This window comes from Punica granatum, chromosome 3 (genome assembly GCF_007655135.1).
Source record: "Punica granatum isolate Tunisia-2019 chromosome 3, ASM765513v2, whole genome shotgun sequence".
Taxonomy (NCBI): Eukaryota; Viridiplantae; Streptophyta; class Magnoliopsida; order Myrtales; family Lythraceae; genus Punica; species Punica granatum.
The window spans coordinates 8,413,933-8,435,411 of NC_045129.1; the positions used below are offsets into that span (position 1 = coordinate 8,413,933).

General features: G+C 38.7%; 3 protein-coding genes across 6 annotated transcripts; all 3 read left to right on the plus strand.

Moving 5' to 3' along the window:
- Positions 1-4,984: 4,984 nt before the first annotated feature.
- LOC116200822 (protein ecdysoneless homolog) lies at positions 4,985-9,010 on the plus strand. Its single transcript, XM_031531739.1, has 5 exons — positions 4,985-6,488; positions 7,301-7,639; positions 8,086-8,219; positions 8,319-8,467; positions 8,570-9,010. Exons 1-5 carry the CDS (start codon positions 5,332-5,334, stop codon positions 8,762-8,764), a joined length of 1,974 nt encoding a protein of 657 aa, XP_031387599.1. The 5' UTR covers positions 4,985-5,331; the 3' UTR covers positions 8,765-9,010.
- Positions 9,011-10,557: 1,547 nt separating this feature from the next.
- LOC116199384 (protein SKIP34) lies at positions 10,558-13,395 on the plus strand. 4 transcript variants are annotated; one of them, XM_031529714.1, is made up of 4 exons: positions 10,558-10,984; positions 11,804-11,873; positions 12,014-12,060; positions 12,474-13,395. In XM_031529714.1, exon 1 carries the CDS (start codon positions 10,679-10,681, stop codon positions 10,982-10,984), a length of 306 nt encoding a protein of 101 aa, XP_031385574.1. In that variant the 5' UTR covers positions 10,558-10,678; the 3' UTR covers positions 11,804-11,873; positions 12,014-12,060; positions 12,474-13,395. The 4 variants fall into 4 exon arrangements, with proteins under 4 accessions (XP_031385574.1, XP_031385576.1, XP_031385573.1 ...); XM_031529716.1 differs by having other exon boundaries at positions 11,804-11,866; XM_031529713.1 differs by having other exon boundaries at positions 12,014-13,395.
- Positions 13,396-14,677: 1,282 nt separating this feature from the next.
- On the plus strand, positions 14,678-20,794 carry LOC116199383 (nucleobase-ascorbate transporter 11). The gene is made up of 11 exons (XM_031529712.1): positions 14,678-15,161; positions 15,566-16,155; positions 16,358-16,455; positions 16,578-16,748; positions 16,906-17,006; positions 17,228-17,363; positions 17,463-17,513; positions 17,985-18,272; positions 18,457-18,691; positions 19,359-19,639; positions 20,062-20,794. The coding sequence occupies exons 1-11, from the start codon at positions 15,031-15,033 to the stop codon at positions 20,281-20,283; spliced, it is 2,304 nt and encodes a 767-aa protein (XP_031385572.1). The 5' UTR covers positions 14,678-15,030; the 3' UTR covers positions 20,284-20,794.
- The last annotated feature ends 685 nt before the right edge of the window (positions 20,795-21,479 follow it).

Sequence of the window (21,479 nt, forward strand, 5' to 3'; positions counted from 1 at the left end):
TAAGTTTCAGATAGATGAAATGTGCCTTAAATGATCTCCTGCCTCGGAGATTTAGCCGCTATGGATTTCCACTATTATTCGTGCTACAAATGATCTGAAATAAGAAGCGGCTAAAGAGCCTGCCACTAAATCTCGGTCAAAACAATTCAAAAGGAAATTGAGTTGCAAACAGAATTGATTCACTCGGGCAGTTAATCGAGTGAACCCATATACCTCAATGAAGCTTCGGCAAGACTTGCCGAGGAAAATCCAAGCCTCTAACTTGGAAAGACTTGAAGACAAATTAGCTTGTTAAAGTCGATTGGTTTGATGGCTAGCGCGGATCGATGATTGAATTATATCAATGCATGAAGATAAATTGCGAGAAAGTAAATGCGGGAAAGTAAATGTGCGGAAAAAAAAATTATAGTGCAATTGATAGTTCTGTCTAAAGGGTTATAGTAAACTATGAATCACGTATTTATAGGCATTTATATGAATCTCTAAAAAATCCATCTAAATCACATACGTCTATAAAATATGATATCAAATTAATATTTGGATAGAAAATAGACTATTCAACTTATCTAAATTACCAAAAGATAAGATATCAAATAAAATCGGAGGAATATCTGACTTATTCGACTTGCTAAAATCAAACATAACGCGAGATAATACGATAATATCGCGTGCTTATGCCACAAGAACACCGGCTGCCATAGAAAATAAATCCTCCACCCTCTCTGTTGAATATGCACGACCTAGCCCATATATATGTATATATTGCTCATGATTAAGCTCCTCTTCGATTGGTCCTATTTTCATGAAAGTCTTGCGTTTTCTTCTATTATTTGGACCCCAATCTGATTAAGCCCACATAATGACGTTTGCTGTCTGTCTCTTTAAATCCAAATCAACACATTCCAAAAGCTCAAGAAAATTATCGCAATCACCGAACACATGTCACAACTCGACAATCTTCGCTAATTACTGAAAATAAGGGTAAATAAATATATTCTTTTACGTCTAATATATTTACTTTTATATTTTATATATTTATATAGTATATCTTATACTATTATACTATTATATAAGAGAATTCTTCATTTTATAAATATCTCTATATTTTCTAAAGTTTAACTTCTAGAGTTTAACTTTATTGTAAACATATATAATTCCCTTATTATTTTCCTACTTGTCAGGAAAATTTTATATAATTTTTTTAAAAAAGCTCCATTTTTGACGTTTACTTTTTCTTTATATCTTTAAATTGGATTTTTAATTAAAAAACTAACTCCTAAAAAAATCTAATAAATGTATGTAATAAATAAAAAAAGGAACTATAAATCACCGGCCGTCCCTCAAAATTATTAGTTACTGATAAGGTTAATGGAACTTACATATAAATTCTAGATCTTCCCATGGCATCACCGATGCAGAATTGACGGGTGTGACAAAACTCTCATCTTTTAGCCCCAGCATTGTTGCTGGGCTCTTGGGCCGAGGTCCAAAACACAACTCTCATGGATTAAGGCTCGTGGGTAGCCCTCATAACGCCTACTGGCAATTTCTCATGGTTGCAAGTCAGAGTCTGCTCTGATACCTTACGTAACAATTACTAGCCCGTCACTCAAAAGTATGGGTGTAAGTAAAACTCCGAAAACCCAAATCTAACCAAATAGAAAAAACCGAACCCGAAAAACCGAATAAAAAAATTCAAGGATTGACCAGTGGTATCCAGACCGACCCGATTAATATATATATTAAAAATATTTTTTCACTTAATTTTAATTGCAAAATTCTATTCTAAATTTCTAATTTTTAAACCCTAACCATCGTTATTCCTCGGATCCTCTTCGGACTTCTCCACCGTCTCTGCCTCCTCTGCTCTCCAGTCTCTTCCACCATCTCTAACTCTCCAGCCTCAATCCTTGGTCCATCTCATTGTCGACTCTTAAGTTCATTGAATTCACTTATAGTGGACTATGATATCAATGTGATGTTTGGACTTGTTATATGCTTTATAGTTATTTTGAAAGTTTGTATTGACTCTCTTTGAAAGTTGTAAGGTTGGTCATCGTATTTTTCACTTGGACTTAACGATGCTTAAGACACAGTCTTCTTATTTTTTCGGTCCCCGAAAAACCGAAGTTATGCGTGATCAGTTTTTTACCATCAAATGGTTTTAAAGTGGTTTTTCTATTATTAAAAAATTGGTCCAAACTAATCAGAAATCTAAAAATTTCCTTAAAAACCACCAGATCTACCCATTTGCACCCCTACTCAAAAGTGATAGCTACTAATGAGATCATTGGGTCTTATATAAAACTCTTAAATCTTCCTTGCACAATCTAAGCGGGATTCGTGGGGTTTGACAATATCAATATATTTTATATACACCTCTGGCAATACGCGAGTGTCCTTCTAGTATTGCTTATACTGGAAAAGGTTTTAGTGGTGTAACATCTTCCAGTTACCCAAAATACCCTTACCAAAATATTTCTGATAATAATCACCACTAAATTAAAGATATAATTGTAAATTTACATAATTAACTACCATACTTTTTCTCCACCACTTTCTCTCTCTCTTCTATCCCTATTTCTATCTTTCTCCCTCTATCACGTGTAAAGCCCGTATACTTCTCCTTTCTTTTATTCGAAGTTTATTTATTAATTAATTTTAAAAAATTTAAATATTTATTGATAATCTAATTGGATCCGTTTAATAGTTTTATTTTACTTATATTATAAAAATAATTTATTTATTATAAATTTTAGTCATATAAATTTTGCACGTCGTGCGGGTATATATCTACTATATATTTTAACAAACTCTTTGCATAAAGAAACAAAAAGAAGCTCATTTATTTAATCGACAAAGTATTGGTTAATTGATAAGCAATTTCAATTCCTGTAAAGAGGAAAATACAAGTTTGGATCTCGACATACACATTTGTTGGGAGAAAAAATAATTTTTAATACTCGATATTCCAAAACTACAAGAGCAATTCTCCCACAAATTTTTCACAAAAAAATCATTTATCTCTTCATTTCACATTTTTTAGTGGACTCAGTAGGCCAGTGAATCCTTATTATTTCTTACAAAAGAATTATCATAAAAAAGAAAAAGATAGAAACAACTTTATACTTTTTAGTATTACTAGTTTATCGAACCTGTTTGTTGCATGACTTTTACAAAAAAAATTAATCATCAAAATTTCGATATTAAGAAAATAATAAGCATAAATTTATATGTATATCTACATGTAGAAGTTTATTATTTATATTTCATAAACTTTAACACGGTAAATTTAGACTCACGATAGAAGAATATATTAAATTTATGTCAAAAGTTCTCAAGTAAGGAATTCTTGTATTACATACATCATTGTAATTATTAATTTTAATTTCTAAAATAAACTCAAAATTTGAGTACTTTCAGATTAAATTGTTTTTTAATTTAAAGAAAGAATTACTCTTAGAGCCTATCAAAACTTTTGAACTTCATTAATTACTTGTGCTTTATTCTAAATAATATTATGTAGAATAAATTTAAATACTTTTGAATAAAATAACCTTTACTTAATTGAGCTTCTATCAGATTAGCTATAATTTTACAAATTTTAAATTATTTTTTTAGTTTCTATAATTATAAATGACTTTGTATTTTCTTAAAATTATGAATATATTTATTCATTTATTGCGATCGAAAATTTCGAAATATTCTTTCATATTTCTTTGAATATTTTATAATATTCATTTATTGTTATCAACTATAATATTAGCTGTCACCATTTAATTTCTATTTAATACATTAACGTACGAAATAGTAACGGAATTAGTGTATTGCTTGATTAATTGTTATATTGCAGTCCCACTGAAAAACTCAAAAAAAAAAAGAAAAAAAAGAAGAAAAGGAATTGCTTGCAAAAGGAAGTACAAGTAGACGTGATAGATCGCGGAAAATAAGGATTACGGTAACTTAAAATCTGAAAATAAGAAGTTGAAGACAACAGTACAGTTGCCAGTGACCAATGTGCTCTACTCTACACTTGACATGTCCCCTCCCAATGGGGTACATACATTTCAAATGCATGTATGATAGATGCATGTATTCACTCGAAAATTTTCAAGTAATTTATTTATAACTCAAGTAAATTATGTAAAAAGAAAAAGTAAATTACCGGGGGCCAAGTAATTTACTCGAAAAAATAAAAATAATTTACTTACACATACCATACATATGTTTTGAACAATGTGTATTGTAACCCAATCCTGGAACTTCTTGGGCTCTACTAATCAATTGATGAACCTGTTTACAAACCAAAAGGAGAAAGAGAAAAAGACAAAAAAAAAAGGATAGTATTCTCCCAAAAGAAAGAAAAAAAAAAGACAGTAACTACAGATAAGTTTAGAAATTGGTTCTTAACTCAATTCCGATTAGAATTGAGTTTTTGCCTCTTTTTTTGATGAGCAGAGCTTTTTCATCTTGACACGACCAACCGCTGCGCAGAGTGACAGAAAGGCAGTGAGCTTTAATTAAGGACATTTTTTTTTTTTTTCGTTTGGGACACTAGTTAAGCGAGATGTTGATCACTGTATTTACTCTCTTCCGTATATGGAGGCCCGCGACTCGGCCCATGTAAACTGTTACACAGTAACCAACACAAATCAGCCCATTGCATCTAATGTCGGACTACCGAGTATCGAACCACGCTACAAGCTGATTCTTCGGACATGTAACAGTCTTATGCCCGAAATTCGTTCCACTATGATGAGGACTTATGTGAGCTGAAGCAAAGCAAAGTTCGAGACGTGAAGACAGTAGTTGGTCGAGAGGCTTCTTCATTCATGCGCAATGTCGGGGTCTCAACATCGTTTGCTGCCAAATCATCAGGTGGTAAATCAGATCTAGTTAGTTATTCTCGCTTCGGAGCTAAGGTCTCCGAATTTGGTCGCCGTTGTTATTTACTAAGTCTGGAATTTGGTCTGGTGCATTGCAGAAAATTAACAGTCCCGGGATAAAATCCGTCCAGAAAGCCCTGGAACCATTGATTCCTGCTAAACACGGGGCCATCTCCGACAATCCGCGTTGCGGGGCCTCCCGACAGTCCGGACCATAGGGGCTCGCAGAAGAAATTGGTCGATTTCTCCTTGTTCTACGGAATTCGTTCTTCCTCTGGACTTCATCCGGAAGGGCCAATTTTCACTCTCTACGGAACTTTCCCGCTCCCGCTCGAATAATAACAATAAACCCCTCAAAAAATGAAAAAGAATTAAATAAAAAATATAATATCAAGTATATATAAACCCTGTAAGAACCTCTGATAAAACTTCCGCCGTCGTCACTATGGCTGCGCCACCGCCACCGATGCCGCCGGCCCTCGACTCCGACCCCTTCGCGTCCATCTTCTCCCGCAACGGCTCCCGCCTCCCAGACGACACGGTGTTCTACGCCATCTTCCCCGACGCCTCTCTCTCCTCCCCTGCCCCGGACCTCTCCCTCCGACTGCAGTCCCTCCGCCACGACATCCTCGCCGCCGTCTCTCCCTTCACCTCCTCCTACATCTGGCAGCACGAGCCCTTCTCCCTCTCCATCTCCTCCTCCTCATCCACCGCCGCCGAGCCCCTCCACCTCCACGGCAAGCTCCGCTACGGCGACAACCTCGAGGACGAGTGGTTCGTCGTCTTCCTCCTCTTCCACATCACGCGGAAGTTCCCCGACCTCTCCGCACGTGTGTGGGACACAGACGGCGAGTTCCTCCTGATCGAGGCCGCCTTCCACCTCCCCAGGTGGCTGAACCCCAGCACGAGCCTCAATCGGGTCTTCATCCGCCGGGGCGATCTCCACATCGTTCCCAAGACTAAGATTCCCTCTCCTTCAATCACTGATTCCCTGAAGTTCCTGATAGCGAACGAGAATGAATCTCGTGCCGCCGACCCGGTTCAGGCCGCAATCAAGAGCCGAATCTCCGACTATCCCGACCGGGCGAGAAGGAACATGCACAGAGCTAGGGTTAGGGTTCCGCCGCCGGTTGCCCAGGTCCTGAGGCAAGAGCCATGCTTGATTTCGGTAGCCGTGGAAGGATTCTATGACAGGGACATTGACTCAATGAAGCTCGCATCGAAAATGGAGAAATTTCTTCCCAGAGGAAGAGAGGAAGAGCTTGTACCTGTTTCAGTGACTATGTCCAGGGCAATGTACGCGCAATTAGTCCAGCAGACATTCCAGGCTCCTAAGTGCTATCCAATGCCTAGCAGGAGCGATATTAAGGCATATCAAGAGGCCGAGCTTGGGATGAAGATATCGTGCGGACTGGAGATGGCATACCAGTTGAGGAGGAGGGAAGGGGCAGAAGGGAGAGGCAGTGCGTGGGAGGAGTATAAGGAGAGCCTGGAGAGCATCGGCTACTTTGACGGGTTGCTTCCAGGGTCAAAGGAGTACAGGAGGTTGATGGAGAAGGCGGAGGAGTATTACCGGAATAGCTCTCTGTTCTTGAGGGCCTGGTAAGTCGGGATCTTTTTGTTCGGTGAGAGTTAGCTGTCACATGTTGTGGCAATGACAATAGCAATAGGATGATATATAGACATTTGGATAGTCGAGCAATTAGGCTGGTTTGCTTCGTTGTACTAGTGGCTTCAACTGGAGAGAGATCATTTCTTAGGATGAGTTCCCGAGAGAGAGTTGATATTAATAGGTTGAAAAAAGCTTTTTTTTTTGGTGAACTCCAAGCCGGGTTAGTTCTTGAATGTTTAATATGTTGACTTAGAATTTTCGCTAGGCTTATAGATTGAACGGGGTAGGAACTTGCTCTTTTTTGGCAGGTCTTTCGAATTGGACATCACTTGACTTGATAGATCATTTGAATGCCCTTATATTGCCTCTTTACCGTGTTTTGTTCCCTTTTAATGTCCATATCAGCTAGCACCCTTTGCTGCAGTTGGGCTAGTTTCCTCAGTTGCATGCTTGACTTGATAGATCATTCGAATGCCCCGTTCATCGTCCCGTCAGCACATATTGGTTCTTCTGTGTATGTGTGTGTCTGCTAGGACCCTTAGTGCCATGCTGCTTTTCATGAAAATTCTCTAAAAGAAGAGGAAGCTTTGGCCTAAATACCAGTACTTAATATTTAAATTTTAAGTTTTTCAAATGAAATTCTTTGAGCTGCTCCTCACAAGTTACTGCTTGTTGTATGGTTTTGCTGAAGAGTTGCTTCATATCTATCGACTCATGTAAATAGACCTGTTCTTAGTAGCAGTGTATGTATCTTTCTGTTTGTTTATTACCACCGTGTCTTGATGAGATGTCATGGTTTCAGCGAAACGATGAGTGCACCAGTCAGGCGCATAGATGAAATTTTCTCTTTGCCGTACTCGGCCGATGATTTTAGGACAGAGGAGGTTCCTCCTTCTGATGATGATTCTTGGTTGTACAATGGTGAGGATGAGTTGAACTCCGCCCTCCGAGAGAGAGAGAAGGAGATGGAGCTATATGATGCTGAACTTAAGAGGAAACAGAAATCGGAAGAGTCCCTTGATACTGGGCCCTCTTTGAGATCGAACAATGATGATTATGATCTCGGCGATATAGCAAAGTCTATGCAAGCATTTGTCCAGAAGATGTCGAGCTATCAGGGAGCAGAAGTGCCTGAAAACAGGTCAGTAAGCATGTGAAAGCTTTTGTAACTTTTGGATCTTTGGATTTATATTTGATGCTTGGATTCTTCTCCGTTCATTTTCTTTATAAATCAATACATCTGAAATTTCATGGATTCAGAACCCGAGGGTAAGGAAGCTTTGTTTTATAATTAATATTTTATTAAACAATACGATCAACAAAAGTGGTTAACTGATAAAGAAACTAATTACATAGAGAAGTGATGTCTTTGTAGTGATGATAATGTGAGCTCCTGCATGTATCAGCCTGCAACAATCTGATTTTTTCTCTTGTTCATTTCCTTTATATATGCAGATCAATGATATTCCCTCTTGTATTGTCATGTGTTAGCTTCTTCAAAACCTCTTGTTGAAAATATACATTATTCTTAATCGTGTTTCTCTCATTATTTACTGACATTTGGTACCTCTGTGGCCCCTCTTGAAGGGACACCAAAGAAGTGGAACTCGATGTGGATCGATTTATGAGAGACATGGAATCCATAATGGGGCGCCAGGGAACTGAAGACACTCCTAGTGATGGTGAGACTGGTGAAGGATCCTCCTCGGACATGGATTTTGGTAAGTTAAAATTTCAAGCACGTGGATGTGATCGAGATTGAAATACACGATATTCTCTTGCATTTGAAATATCTCTTACAAGACTATCAACTTGTGCAGATGAATCTGAAGGGGAGGGATATGATCATGAAGGGGAGGGAGATGATTTCATGGACTCCTACTCAGAAGCCCTGAGCAAGGAGCTGAAGTCCTCTAGTATTAGTAAAAGCTTTGCTCGGGCGAATGAACAACCTTCCAAGTCGAATGAGGTACTCTTTATCCTGGCAAGGCCCAAATTTTTTCTGGGCATATTCCGTATAATTCTAGTAGCTAACAATCTACTTGCTGCTCGGATGATTGAACTGATTCAGCCGGGAGGATCTAGTTCCAAGCAAGACATGGACACGGATGAGGACTTCACTCCGGTTGATGTGGACGTGAATCTGGTGAAGAGCTTGCTAGATTCCTTCACTTCCCAGGAAGGGCTTCCAGGCCCCGCTTCGAACTTGCTCGGTTTGATGGGGGTTCGTCTCCCAAAGGATGGAGACAGCAGCAAGGGTAAATGAGGGCACGTTCCTCTGGGAGTTCTTCAGTATTCCGTTTGAATTTTGATAGGGCTCCGGAAAGTAGTGCGGATAAGTTGCTGAATGTGTTCTCTATTTTCCATGCTTAAGCATAGCATAGCGTATGAATCTATTCCTGTAGATTAACGTGCAATTCCATGAGGAGGTTGTATAACGATGTTATGAGGCCACAATATGCATTCATTAAAGGGTTAATAAGAAAAGCATAACATTTACATTTTTTCTAAATATAATATGACATTTGAAAAATAACATAGAAATGCATAATATTTATTTATATTTTTAAATATTGCACGACATCTGCAGAGGCAAAGGAATGTACGACCTTTGTATTTTTTTTAAAATAGCACGACATTTAAAAAATAGTACGGAAATGTACGGTCTGCAAGTATGATTTTCTCTTTTAACGTGTTAGAATCGCAATTAAATATGAAGGTCGTGTTTTTCTGTATTATTTTTTAAAGGTCGTGTTATATTTAAGAAATAATACAAAGGTCGTGTCTTTTTATGTTACTCTTTAAAAGTCGTGTTATATTTAGGAAAAAATACAAAAGTCGTGCATTTCTTTGTTATTTTCTAAAAATCGTGTTATATTTAAAAAATTGTAAAGGTCATGCCTTTCTTAGTGATTAATTCTTCATTAAATGGAATTCTGGCTGAAAAAGAAAAAAAATTTGTATGGACGACAAATAGGAAGAGGTGATTGGTCCAAAATAAATTTAATTAATGTTATTTAGTATACATATTTTAAGTGAAATCAAAAGTATTTTTTGTTATTTTATTTGTTAATGTTTTTCAAAATTTTAGGGTGCATTCCGCAAAATATATTAGAACAGACCAACAGAGTGAAAAAAAGAGCGAAAGAAAAAATAAGCAAAAAATAAAGAAAAATCAAGGCAATATTATTCTATTTTGTAGAATTTCCCTCCATAGTATTAAAAACACTACTAGACTCCATTATAACCAATAGATTTTATCATTCCGTATATAGAATAACAATTAATTGATTCTCGACACTTTTGATAGATCAATTAAGACATTGTGCAATTTACTAACTCGTGATATGTTGATCTTCTGACTGGCATCTATTAAATTACAGGCAATCTCCTACTCTTACTAAAATTATACAGACTCTACTATTTAGAGTAAAAGAGGGAGTATGTGACTTCTCTTCTTGAAAATAATAATTGTTACGGATGAAATAATAACTAAATTTTCGATCGATATAACAACTCGCGGAAAATGATAAAAGTATCACGTCATATTGAATTACTTGAGAGATACATTGAAAAAAATTTCTCATTAGCCCACGATGAATTCTCTTTTAAGGCGAATTTCAGTCGGCATCCATTTCGAGCTGAATCATAACACAACCATATATGACGTATATAGCAACCAGTAGAAGAGGAATCCTCCCCCGAAATTCCGAGAGAAATTATTTCTTGATCAGGAAAGGAATTTAATAGAAGAAAACGGAAGAAAAGAAAAAAAACTTATCTGAATGAGAAAATTTTAAATGATCATACTTCATAATAATTTGGTGAGAAAGCACCAATAAAATTATTTCAATTAAGAAAATTTATCACAATTATTCGAGTGATTAATATTTATTATTTAATTTATTATAATTTAATTAATTTTTTTTCATATCACATGACGAGGTAAAATTACCGAATAATTTATTGCTTCCAAATTTTTCCAAGAAAAATAATAAATAATTTATTTTCTTTTTTTAATTTCGATGCCCCGATTTCGAGTCCGACACCAATTATTGGTTCACGCACAGTCTGTGTAATTACATTTTACCTTTACGCTCTCTCTCTCTCTCTCTCTCTCTCCATCTGGGAAGCGTTTTCTCGGTCTCGATTCTGTTCAGTTCCTACGATCATCATCACCATGTGCTACGGCCCCGAGCGGCCCCTCTCCAGAGACCAGTTCACCGCACCTCTCCGGCCCCTCACGGGCCGTCGGCCCCCGCCCGCCAACGAGGCAGCAGTCGAGGATCTGCGGGACCGCCTGGCCGAGACGGAGGCCCGCCTCGCCCGCGCCAGGGCCCGCGAGGCCGAGCTGAGCCGCCGCCTTCAGGAGATGAAGCGGTTCGTCTCCGTCATGGAGATCCTCGAGACCTACCTCAAGCGCCGCTTCCGCGAGCAGCGGGACCGCGCGGAGCGCCTCTTCGCTCCTCCTCCGCCTAGCAATTAGGTGCTCTCTTCAGCTCGGCTTGATGGACTTGCCGGATGACCTCCCTGTCCATAGCTTCCATCTGCGTGCACTCTGAATTCGTTGTTTTTTCTCCCTTTGGTTGATGTTAGCTATCGATTGGAGCTCTCATCTCTAGATGTTTGTTGTTGATATCCCATATGGATACGTACAGTTACATGAAGTCAATTGCAAGTTCAGAATGTTCGAGCTTTCCATCCCCGCAATTACTACCTTTCGATGATGATGAAACTGCCGAATCCGTTTGAACTGTCCCCTTGGATTGATTGGATTATGCAGGATTGACTTCCTGAGCTCGTGAGAGCTCGTTCGAGTTCATTCGCAGTGCGATCGTTGATCCCAATGGGTGAGGTTGTTTGGGAAATTGAAACTATTACATGGTTGACTTGCTCTAAGCAGATCGAGAAAAGACTGGAAGAGCAAAAGAAGTTGACTTTAGATTTACTTGCTTGCAATATAATATTGTTTGTGTGCGTCTCTATTTGTGGACGGCTGTTCTTCAATAAATAAGACGATATGTTGATGACTTATTAGGATTGATTTGGATGAAGTGAGCGCAGCTTAATTTGGAACGAACGTACTTATGGTGCATTCATACTGTAATACAGCACGCATTGGCTGCAGAGACACGATATCGTTGAAAATATATCTGACTCTATGTGGATGAAGTGTGGTTGCGTAATATTACTTTGCTGTTGATTGAACTGCTGCATTCGACAATTTGGTTTTTACCTAAGCAGTAACTGCCATGTTTAATTATTAATGGAAAATAACTGTTAGTACTTGTACCTTCTGTGGCAGCTAATAACAAGAATGAGAGAGGGGCCAGGTTGTTGTCTGGCTGATTACCAGAATGTCTATAATGTACGAGGTAGCCTATTGCTCTCCTGTATTACGACAGTGGGAGTGTTTTCATTGTTAGACTGTTTTTTATGGTTCACTACTAAATATTATGATAATCATCCTTGGCATATGAATATTGATTTGGGTATGTCCCTTAAATCATTGCAGCAAGTTAATTGTGAGATTTTCTCTTTGATGGAGGGTGGCATTCTAGAGTAAGTCTTCCCAGCTTCTAAAATTGTGAAGTAACAAGTTGATAAGTGTGATTTTTGCTGTCTTCCATATCAAAGCCTTTCTCTAGCGTGGGAGATCAGCTCGAAAGTCTCAGTGGTTATTTGTGTAAATCGACTAACCATGACTTGTAAGGACTCCTTTTCCCGAGTAAAAACTGTCACTGCTGAGAGCTTAGATAAATATTTGCAGTTTTACTGGAGGCCATTCTTTTCTGATCGGTATGCATATCTTTTGATTTCTTATCTCTGTTGAACTTTCTTTTCGTGGTGTTCGTAAATGTCCCTGTTTTCTGTTAGAGGGAACACTCCCAATAACCTTTACATTCCGTGGAGTTCCTTCTTGTGTCATTGTTTACTATTTCTCTCGAATTGCTCATCTCGTATCTCATTTACAGGTGATGAAAGCTCAGCGAAGGCTTTTCATTAAACGAGGATAAGTCTTGTATTTCAATCACAGGTAATGAAAACTCAAATATGCGTCATAAAAGTGGGTTTGGTCTCCTTTATACAAGTGACTTTACTTTCTTTGCTTGTCCCTGAAATGAATGATATACTTGATTGATTCTTTTTCCCCTGAGGAATAGTATTCCACAACATCAACCATGAACAAGCATCTCTCTTTTTTATCACTCTGAAAAGTGGGCATTCTTTACTTTTCCTTTTCGAGTTTACTATTAAGGATAAATATCAATGCTAGTGAAAGAGAATCGAGAAGTCAAGCTAGGGTTTTCGGTATAGTTAATGGGCACGATCGGGCTAATTCATTGGTTATATGTGGTTTCTACCAATCTCTCAACGACCGGTCACCAATGAGAAATTTTGGTCGATTAAGTAGGTTTTAATTGTATCAAATTGTTTATTTGGGTTCCTGTGATCTTGTTCGATGTTACGTGACTTTTATAATAGTTGTTCTAATCTTAACGGGTCATTGGCTTTTATGTAAAACGAGGATGAAACAAAGCAAGATCCCTCTACTTTTATGGATTACACAATGGGGTGTGACAAAGCCCAGCTAGGTTCTGTTTGTATGCACTTTTCCTTGCATCCGAAGATCTCTTCTAGGGTAGATTTTGGAGCCCACTGTTACTATTTGGGTGTGTAAATTTATAACTTACCAGATTCTTGTACTTGTATGCGCTCTCATGCAAGTCGGTTTCAAGGACTGAATTAGATAAGGTCATTGCACAAACTCGGACGAACACGCCGGAAGGACAGAAAGGTGGTTCGTAAAATTACTTCAGTGTTCTGCTAGCGCTTTCCTTGAATAACACAAAGGACAGTACAAGTTGAGTCGTAAATGTGTCCAGATACTCAAAACCGTCTGTGGTGCACTTTTTATACGTCGAATTCAGTTGTCGATGGAATCATTTTGGGTACTGACTTGGTCGTGAACCAAGTACAAGAGTAACGGTTAGAACCAAGGATGTGATGTATGATTAGATTTAGAAAGTATGACCAATCTGGCTAAATTCTTGGTCTAGTCTTTATAGGAAAAATGCATCAAATGTCTGGGATGGGATAATAATCACATCTAATCGGCTAACATTCCCCATGGAAAATTGTTCTTAGCAGCGTGCAAAGGGATTACGGCACCTGTCCGAATGATCTTTTTCAAGTTATTTTCCACCAACTGATAATTATAAATCATGATGCTTGTCTTATTTTGTTAACAAGATCTTAAGTTATCTCACATTTATGGCTTGATTGAAATATGTCCATCCCATGCCTTGCAATTTGACAGTGACATGGGACCAAACTTGTCAAGGGGCTTGCCATTTAAATTTTTAATTATCACTTGTGGATTTACGCTTACTAGATTTTCTCATTAAATAGAGATCGCCCTCCCTGCACTTGGCCAATAAATGCAAGGAATTTCATACGATCCTCGAGTTTTATTCGTACACATAGAAGTTAATAACTTGTCAAGTTAAAACTGCTATGTATAACTACGGTGCAGTGAGAAATTAAGCTCTAATATCAAGCGACATTAAGTTCATTTGGAAAATTGAGATCAATTTATTCATTTAACTTTTTATCCAGAAAAAAGAAAAACACTAACTCAGAAAAAAAAGGGGGGGCGGGAGAAAGTGCTAGAGAGTAAAAACCTTTTTATTTTTTTTCCCTTTTGCTATAGTTTTAAATATTTCGACTTGATTCTAAAAGGCAAATGTTCTCAATCTTTAGGAATTAGAATCTTGTGACTTCAATCAAAAATTGAATTGGAATCACCCTTTAACCTCGTCATTTCAAAACGTGTTTATGTGATAATCAAGACTGGCCACGGCCTCCACCCTCCTAAAGCTATATTTATCCAAGAGTCGATCAGGACAGGCTGCTACGGCAATAATTTCCAAGAATATTGCGATAACAATCATAACATTACCGATTTCAGCACGAGCCTAAAATAAATAAAACTCGGCTTCCTAAAGTCGACTGCGTCCCGATGTCTTCAATATCGACTCAAAACAAGGAAATTATTGTATCAGACAACTCAAAAACTGTGGACTGTGTCCTGACAGAGTCCGTCTTCGCTATAGCAACGGGCAATTAGACAAAGGAACAAAAAAGAACAGAAAAGAAGGAAAAAGGAGGGGAAAGAGAGGAGAAAGAAGAAGACGGCACTGAACCCCATTGGCCAAGTTTTTATCACTCGCTCCACTTCACAGTCCATATTCCCTCTCCTCTGCCCATATCAGTCCCCACCCGCATTGACAAAGCAACACCACCAACATCATCGACAGGAATTAACAATAATTTCCTCCCTCCAACCTATCCAATCCCATTTCATTTCACCCCCCCTTTGCTTCAATCCTAATCCTTGTCCTTTTAACTTCCTAGACCGGATATGAGCAGGAAGATCTGGAATGTAGTGGTTCTACTTCTGTGAGTGAATCCTGTTTTCCAGTGGTAAAGTTTGTTTTTTGAGGAGGACTCCTTTGAGAAGGCCTGGCCATGGAAGGTGGGTCGAGCTCACAACCTCCTGCTAAGCCAGAATCTGTGCGGACGGGCAAGAGGCTTCGCTCCATGCTCCCCAACATCGAGCCCTTTGTGCCCAGGACTGACCACCACCCCAGAGAGCTGAGGTTTGTTCCAGCATTGGGTCTAATTTTGCTCTTCTTCTTTGGTCTGGTGCACTTAGATTTATGCATATACAACATAATCTTTATGCCCTTTATGCTTGGTGATTCTGTTCGAGTAAGTGTAGTTGATTTGATAGGTGAAAGGTTTTTTTTTTTTTTTTTTTTGCATCTCCTGAGTACACCTGTTTTGATGTTCCTGCCTCAATTATGGCATGATTCATTTAGTAGTTACATCTAGAAACATTTATGATATACTCCCTGATGTCTTTGCTGGAATCATCATAATGTAGCTTGACCTGTAATGGGGATACACGATCTCATAATGGTCCGTCATTTGTAGGCACCCTTAAAATTTTCAAGACACTTACCATGCAATAATTTGTTTTTTTGGTTTTCCTACTCTCCAGATCTTGGGCGAAGAGAACTGGGTTTGTGTCGAATTTCTCAGGCGAGACGAACACAAGTGCCAGTGTGAGGTTTGATAGCAGTGGATTTGATGTGGAGAGAGGCTTGGATCGTAGAGGTGGGGGGTCCACTTCGCCTAAGATAGAGATTGACCCAATTCTTGGGAGAACCAAACAGAACCAGGGGTCTGAAATCGAGCCGGTTCCAGGGAATAGTAACAAGAGTGAAAATGGTGTTGGGTTGGGGTCTGGGTTGGGAGCTTTGAGGGGTGAGAACCAGAGGAGGAGAGTTGTGGATGAGTCCAGTTTGAGGGACAAAGAAGACGAAGGAAGAGTAGGTTTGAACGGAAACAGGCACGTGAATGGAAATGGAAATGATGCTAAAGCGAATTCAGTTGTTGATGGCACTGAAGGCAGAGATGGGGGCTCCGATGCGGGTCTGGGTTCTGAGCCAAAGAAGGATGAGGTGAATGTTGAAGTTGGCCCAGAAAATAATGGGTATCATCCTTCCGGCGAAGAGCCATCTCCTGATCCTGGATGGTTGGATAATGGATTGGAGATGAGATGTGGATTGAGAGATAAGCCAGGTTTAGGTTAGTGTTTCCATGTTTTCTGACAATTTTCTGGTTGAAATATTGTTTATTGAGAAAATATCTTTAGCAAATTCTCAAGCGAACGACCAGACTAAATTTGAACAATGCTAGGTCCATTGCTAATGATGTATGAGAATAACCTAGCTGGTGAAGTTACCTTTTTTTTTTTCCCCTGAAATATTTTTATCTTCTTGAATTGCAGCATCGGTTATTTATTACAGCCTGCAACACTACCTATCATTGGCCGGTTCATTGATATTTATCCCATTGATAATCGTACCAACCATGGGAGGAACAGATGTAAGATCATTTTCTTAGGAGAGAAATCCTCAAAAATCTCATGCTATTTCATGTTGGAAGTTCTATACTAAATTGATGATCTCATTCTTCAGTTCTTTCTCCATTTTTTATATGTACTGCAGAAGGATACCGCTACTGTCATTTCTACAATGTTATTGGTGTCTGGGATAACTACATTATTGAACTCCTACCTTGGAACCCGCCTTCCATTAGTCCAGGGGAGCTCGTTCGTTTATTTGGCACCGGCATTGGTGATAATGAATTCACGGGAATACCGCAATCTCTCAGGACATGTAAATCCCTCACGGACATTTCTTGTTTCAACAGACTAGTTTCTTTATATGAAAGCACGCTGGACAGATAATTCTAGTTCAATTCTAAGGAATAAAAAGCTTCAGTAATTCGCTTCTTTCTCAATATCAACAATCTTCTTTTTTCCCCCAATTGCAGAAGTTCAGACACATAATGAGAGAACTGCAAGGTGCTATAATCATCAGTGCGATTTTCCAGACCATTTTGGGATTCAGCGGATTGATGTCTCTCTTGCTTAGGTAATTTATGGCATTCCAGCTATAAATTTTCTTCTTAACCTTTCAGATTTCATACAATGTCTATTCAACTGCTATAGTCATTTTTCAAGCTTAAAAAATTAATAGCGATCGAGTACTGTATCATCCGTTGTTGCTCATAAAGTGCCAAAACTTTTCAATTTTGTTAGAATTTTATCCAATGATACCTAGTTGATTTATTCGTTATGGTAATGTTATTTTAGGTTGATAAACCCTATTGTGGTGGCACCAACTATTGCTATGGTAGGCTTAGCATTTTTCAGTTACGGTTTTCCACAGGCCAGTCAGTGCGTGGAAATAAGTATTCCTCTCCTTGTGTTGGTTCTTATTTTCACTTTGGTAAGAGGATTCTCTTTTATAAGCTCTTGATACTATTTCTGCTAGCTGGGATCTGATACTTACTGATTCCTCACCGAAACTTATATCTCTTATTTCCAGTATCTTCGAGGCATTTCTGTGTTTGGACATCAAGTATTTCGTGTTTACACGGTATGTCTTTAGAACCTCGTAATTCTCATGAAAACATGTGAATATTCGTTCTGTAATTTTAGAAACCTGACCGTGCTGCAAGGTCTTACCTGGAGACACAGCTGTAAACCCTTATCTCTCTGGTTCTTGAAGAGTTGGATTTGGAAATAAGCACATTATGCTGGCTGGTTATTTTTTAAGAACCATCCATTCAAGCAGGATCTCTTAATGAACCTATCTGATCTTGATTTGATCAGGTCGTATTTTCTTAAATATGTCAAAATTCATAAATATTCTTATGAATCTAGTGAATCAACTGAACCTCAGGCCGGACCATTACTCATATCTCCACCATGCCCAGCCCACACGTTTGGATTTGGAAACCTTGATTCCTTATGGCTTCTCTGTTTTCTCGGTCAACACAAGCAGTCCATTGGATTCATGTCAATAATATTCCTCAAAGATTGATTTTCACTCATTCAATCATTGCAGGTCCCACTCAGCCTTATGATCATATGGGCATATGCGTTCTTTTTGACCGCCGGTGGAGCCTACAATTACAAAGGGTGTAGTCCTGACATTCCAAGCTCGAACATCTTGATCGATTCCTGCAGGAAACATGCTAACACCATGAGGAGCTGTAGGACTGATGTTTCCAATGCAATGAGAACCGCCGACTGGGTTAGGATCCCATACCCTTTACAGTGGGGCATCCCTATTTTCCAAGTGAGGACATCATTAATTATGATCTTTGTGTCCTTGGTCGCATCAGTTGATTCGGTAAGTTCATTTACGGCTTTACAGCACACAAAATTAGTCGTTCTCTGCCTTCCTTACATAGTCTAACTCTGTCTTCTGGAAAATGGGAAAAGTTTTCCTGGTTGTCTCCGTCGTTCTCTTCCCGGTTAACAGAGGAAAATTTTCTGCTAAAGCTGTTCTTTTGCATGTTACGTCTTTTGAGCAGGTTGGGACATACCACTCCACTTCATTGCTGGTCAGTTCATGGCCTCCAACTCCTGGAATCGTTAGCAGAGGAATTGCAATGGAAGGTTTCTGCAGCATATTGGCAGGGCTTTGGGGCTCGGGTACCGGATCCACAACTTTGACAGAAAATGCTCACACGATCAGGGTCACGAGGGTGGCGAATCGTAGGGTAGTCGAAGTTGGAGCAATTCTCTTGATGTTCTTCTCATTAATAGGTAAGTGCTTGAGTGAGAAGCGTCACCATGGTTCCATACCTAGATTGTTTCCCCACCTATTTTCAATTTTACGCATTTCAGCCAATTACCTGAATTTTGTATAAGCAAAAATAACCTCTCTAGCCGCAAACTTGCTCCTGCCCTTTTCCTTGGAAAGGGAGGCGTATGAGGTCAGCCTCTTTGTGAGACATCAAACTCCCTAGGATGCAATTATACCATGGAACCTGACCTTGGACTTGGACTAGGAGGATTGGATTGGCCATGTGAGATCAAGGCCTTCGCAGGTTGGTTCTTGCCCTGAGAGTCTGCTTTGGCCTCAGATCCCAGATCCAAGCCCCATGAGTCTTGGCCTTCCATGTCTCATCCCTGGCCATTTGGAGGCCAAGCTAGCTTGAAATGGTGGTCCTGGTCATGGTGCCAAGACCTAACCTTACAGGCTAGAGCTCAGGCACCATCCTTTTCACGGAAAGGGTGAGGGTAGGGTTCTTTGGGGAAAGGACTATTTTGAGAAGTACGGAAAATGTCTAGGTGATTTCTTGATATGCTGGAAGATCAAAATGGGGAAAAAGAACCAATTTCTTCAACCACATACAATCTATGATATAATACTGCAAATTATGAACAGTAAGGGTCTGTAACTTCTCTACATGTTGCATATGTTTTGCAGGAAAAGTCGGGGCTATCCTGGCTTCTATACCTCAGGCCTTGGCTGCTTCGATATTGTGCTTCATATGGGCCCTCATCGTGGCATTTGGCTTCTTGAATTTGCAACATGGTCAGAAAGGAAGCTTCCGGAACATGACAATTGTTGGGGTCTCTCTGTTCCTTGGCTTGTCAATCCCGGCATACTTCCAACAGTATCAGCCTCTGTCAAACTTAATGGTGCCAAGTTATTTGATTCCTTCTTCAGCCGCATCGGATGGACCAGTCCACAGCGGCAGTCCTGGAGTAAGTTTTGTTTGTGGTTTATTATCTATACCATACCATTTGAAGATTCGTAAAATTTGTGTCATAAGCAGCTCTAAAAAAGCAAAAGATCAAAATAAAAGTACATTGGTTTTCAAAAAATTATGTAGGAATAACTTCTTACACTGGGATGCACCTCATAGTTTAAAACGTGGTTCCTTTCATATCGAGCGTGTAATAATCAAGATTTCTCTGGTGGATCCGGCATGTGCATTAGAAGTTTTTCCTGATGAAATTACATATAGTTATCAATATTCATAATGCTGAATCAAGCAAGTTGGCAGCCATCGGATCAGTAACATAAAACTGTTATTCAAATAATTGCGTCATTTATCATATCAACCTGAATCCCATCAAATGATTGCACTTACGTCGTGTTAACACATTGTTTTTAACATTTTCAGTTTGATTTTGCCATAAATGGGCTATTGTCGATGAACATGGTGGTGACACTTCTGGTGGCGCTCATATTGGACAACACAGTTCCAGGTAGCAAGCAAGAACGAGGAGTGTACAGATGGTCCCGACCCGAAGACCTAATGAATGACCCATCCTCACTCGAAGACTACTCCCTGCCCAGAAAAGTCACCCGGGTTTTCTGTAGGTCCCGGTGTTTGGGCCCATGATGCCCCTGGCACCATTATACCATTATACCATTTTCTCGGGTCTGTTTCTGGACCAGGTTCATATCAAGCATTTATCTGCAGGCTCCGCACAGGTCCCTCGACTAACCTAAGGTTTGATAGCAGTCAGGTGACTTTGAGTGGATATACTAAAGTAGTGTTAGAAACAGTGACTCAGGATCTCTCTACTTAGCACATAATTATTCGTAATTCTATCGGTTGACATGAAATGTTTGCAATGTCTAAAATCATAGGTGAAGAAGAATGCTGATTTTGCATTAGAAGCATTAGATAGATTACAAGAAGATCTATTTATTTGCAGGAGGAAAGATGTTACGAGGATTTATTGAAATGATTGCTCTCTGAATGTAATTCTGATATATATATATATATTTTATGGCTTTGTACCTATTTTTTTCCCTTCTCTTATGGAATAAGAAAGGAACGGTTGTATTGTACTTCCCATTACAAGAAAGGTTCACGAGCTTAATATAATAAAATAGAAATTCTAATAGCGGTTTTATCGTATTTCTCCTTACAAGGAATGCCCGTAAACTTAGTATAATAAAATAGAAATCTTAATAGTTGATAAAGTGACATGAATAGTTTCATTGAGTATCTAATTTGGAGCCTTTTGATTATCATGCGACGTGGTGTTTCCGTAGCTCCCTCTTTTGATGATTGTATTGTACTTTACCGGATTTATAATGATCCACTAATTCTTGTGAAGAAAATCAGATAATTTCTTTTTTCATTTGTCTTGGTTACAAAGAATACCATTGACTTAATAAGAGTCATAAAAGAATACAAGAGTTTCATTTACGACAATTGAATTCGGAAACTATTTGAGTTTCTTTTTCCCAACTACAGTAGCTTCGTGTTGGTTTTTTACAATGAAAAAATGAGGTACCCTTGTCACATTAACTGAGCCTAATCCATTAGGGCAAAAACTGCACAATACTTTCAATAGGTGTCTTTTTTATTTTTATTTTTACGATAAGTTACTTTCAATAGGTTTCAAATCCTTAAATTGTAGGTAAATTTCATGGGAAAATTCTATAATTAGTATAAAATCATTTTGAAATGTAACACTTTCATATAAAAAGTAAAAAATTGTAACGATTTCATAAAAAACGTTTATATTATATTTCAATGTTGAAAAATCTGTTAATTTTTGCTGATGTGGCTCCATGGTGGCA

What these genes read in the sequence shown, in the direction of transcription:
- LOC116199383 (XM_031529712.1), top strand. Translation starts at nt 15,031, where the DNA reads ATGGAAGGTGGGTCGAGCTCACAACCTCCTGCTAAGCCAGAATCTGTG. An exon ending in ACCGCAATCTCTCAGGACAT is followed by an intron (nt 16,749 to 16,905) that starts GTAAATCCCTCA and finishes CCCCAATTGCAG; the next exon opens with AAGTTCAGACACATAATGAG. An exon ending in TGGTCGCATCAGTTGATTCG is followed by an intron (nt 18,273 to 18,456) that starts GTAAGTTCATTT and finishes TCTTTTGAGCAG; the next exon opens with GTTGGGACATACCACTCCAC.
- LOC116199384 (XM_031529713.1), top strand. Translation starts at nt 10,679, where the DNA reads ATGTGCTACGGCCCCGAGCGGCCCCTCTCCAGAGACCAGTTCACCGCA.
- LOC116200822 (XM_031531739.1), top strand. Translation starts at nt 5,332, where the DNA reads ATGGCTGCGCCACCGCCACCGATGCCGCCGGCCCTCGACTCCGACCCC. An exon ending in TCTCTGTTCTTGAGGGCCTG is followed by an intron (nt 6,489 to 7,300) that starts GTAAGTCGGGAT and finishes TCATGGTTTCAG; the next exon opens with CGAAACGATGAGTGCACCAG. An exon ending in CTCCTCGGACATGGATTTTG is followed by an intron (nt 8,220 to 8,318) that starts GTAAGTTAAAAT and finishes CAACTTGTGCAG; the next exon opens with ATGAATCTGAAGGGGAGGGA.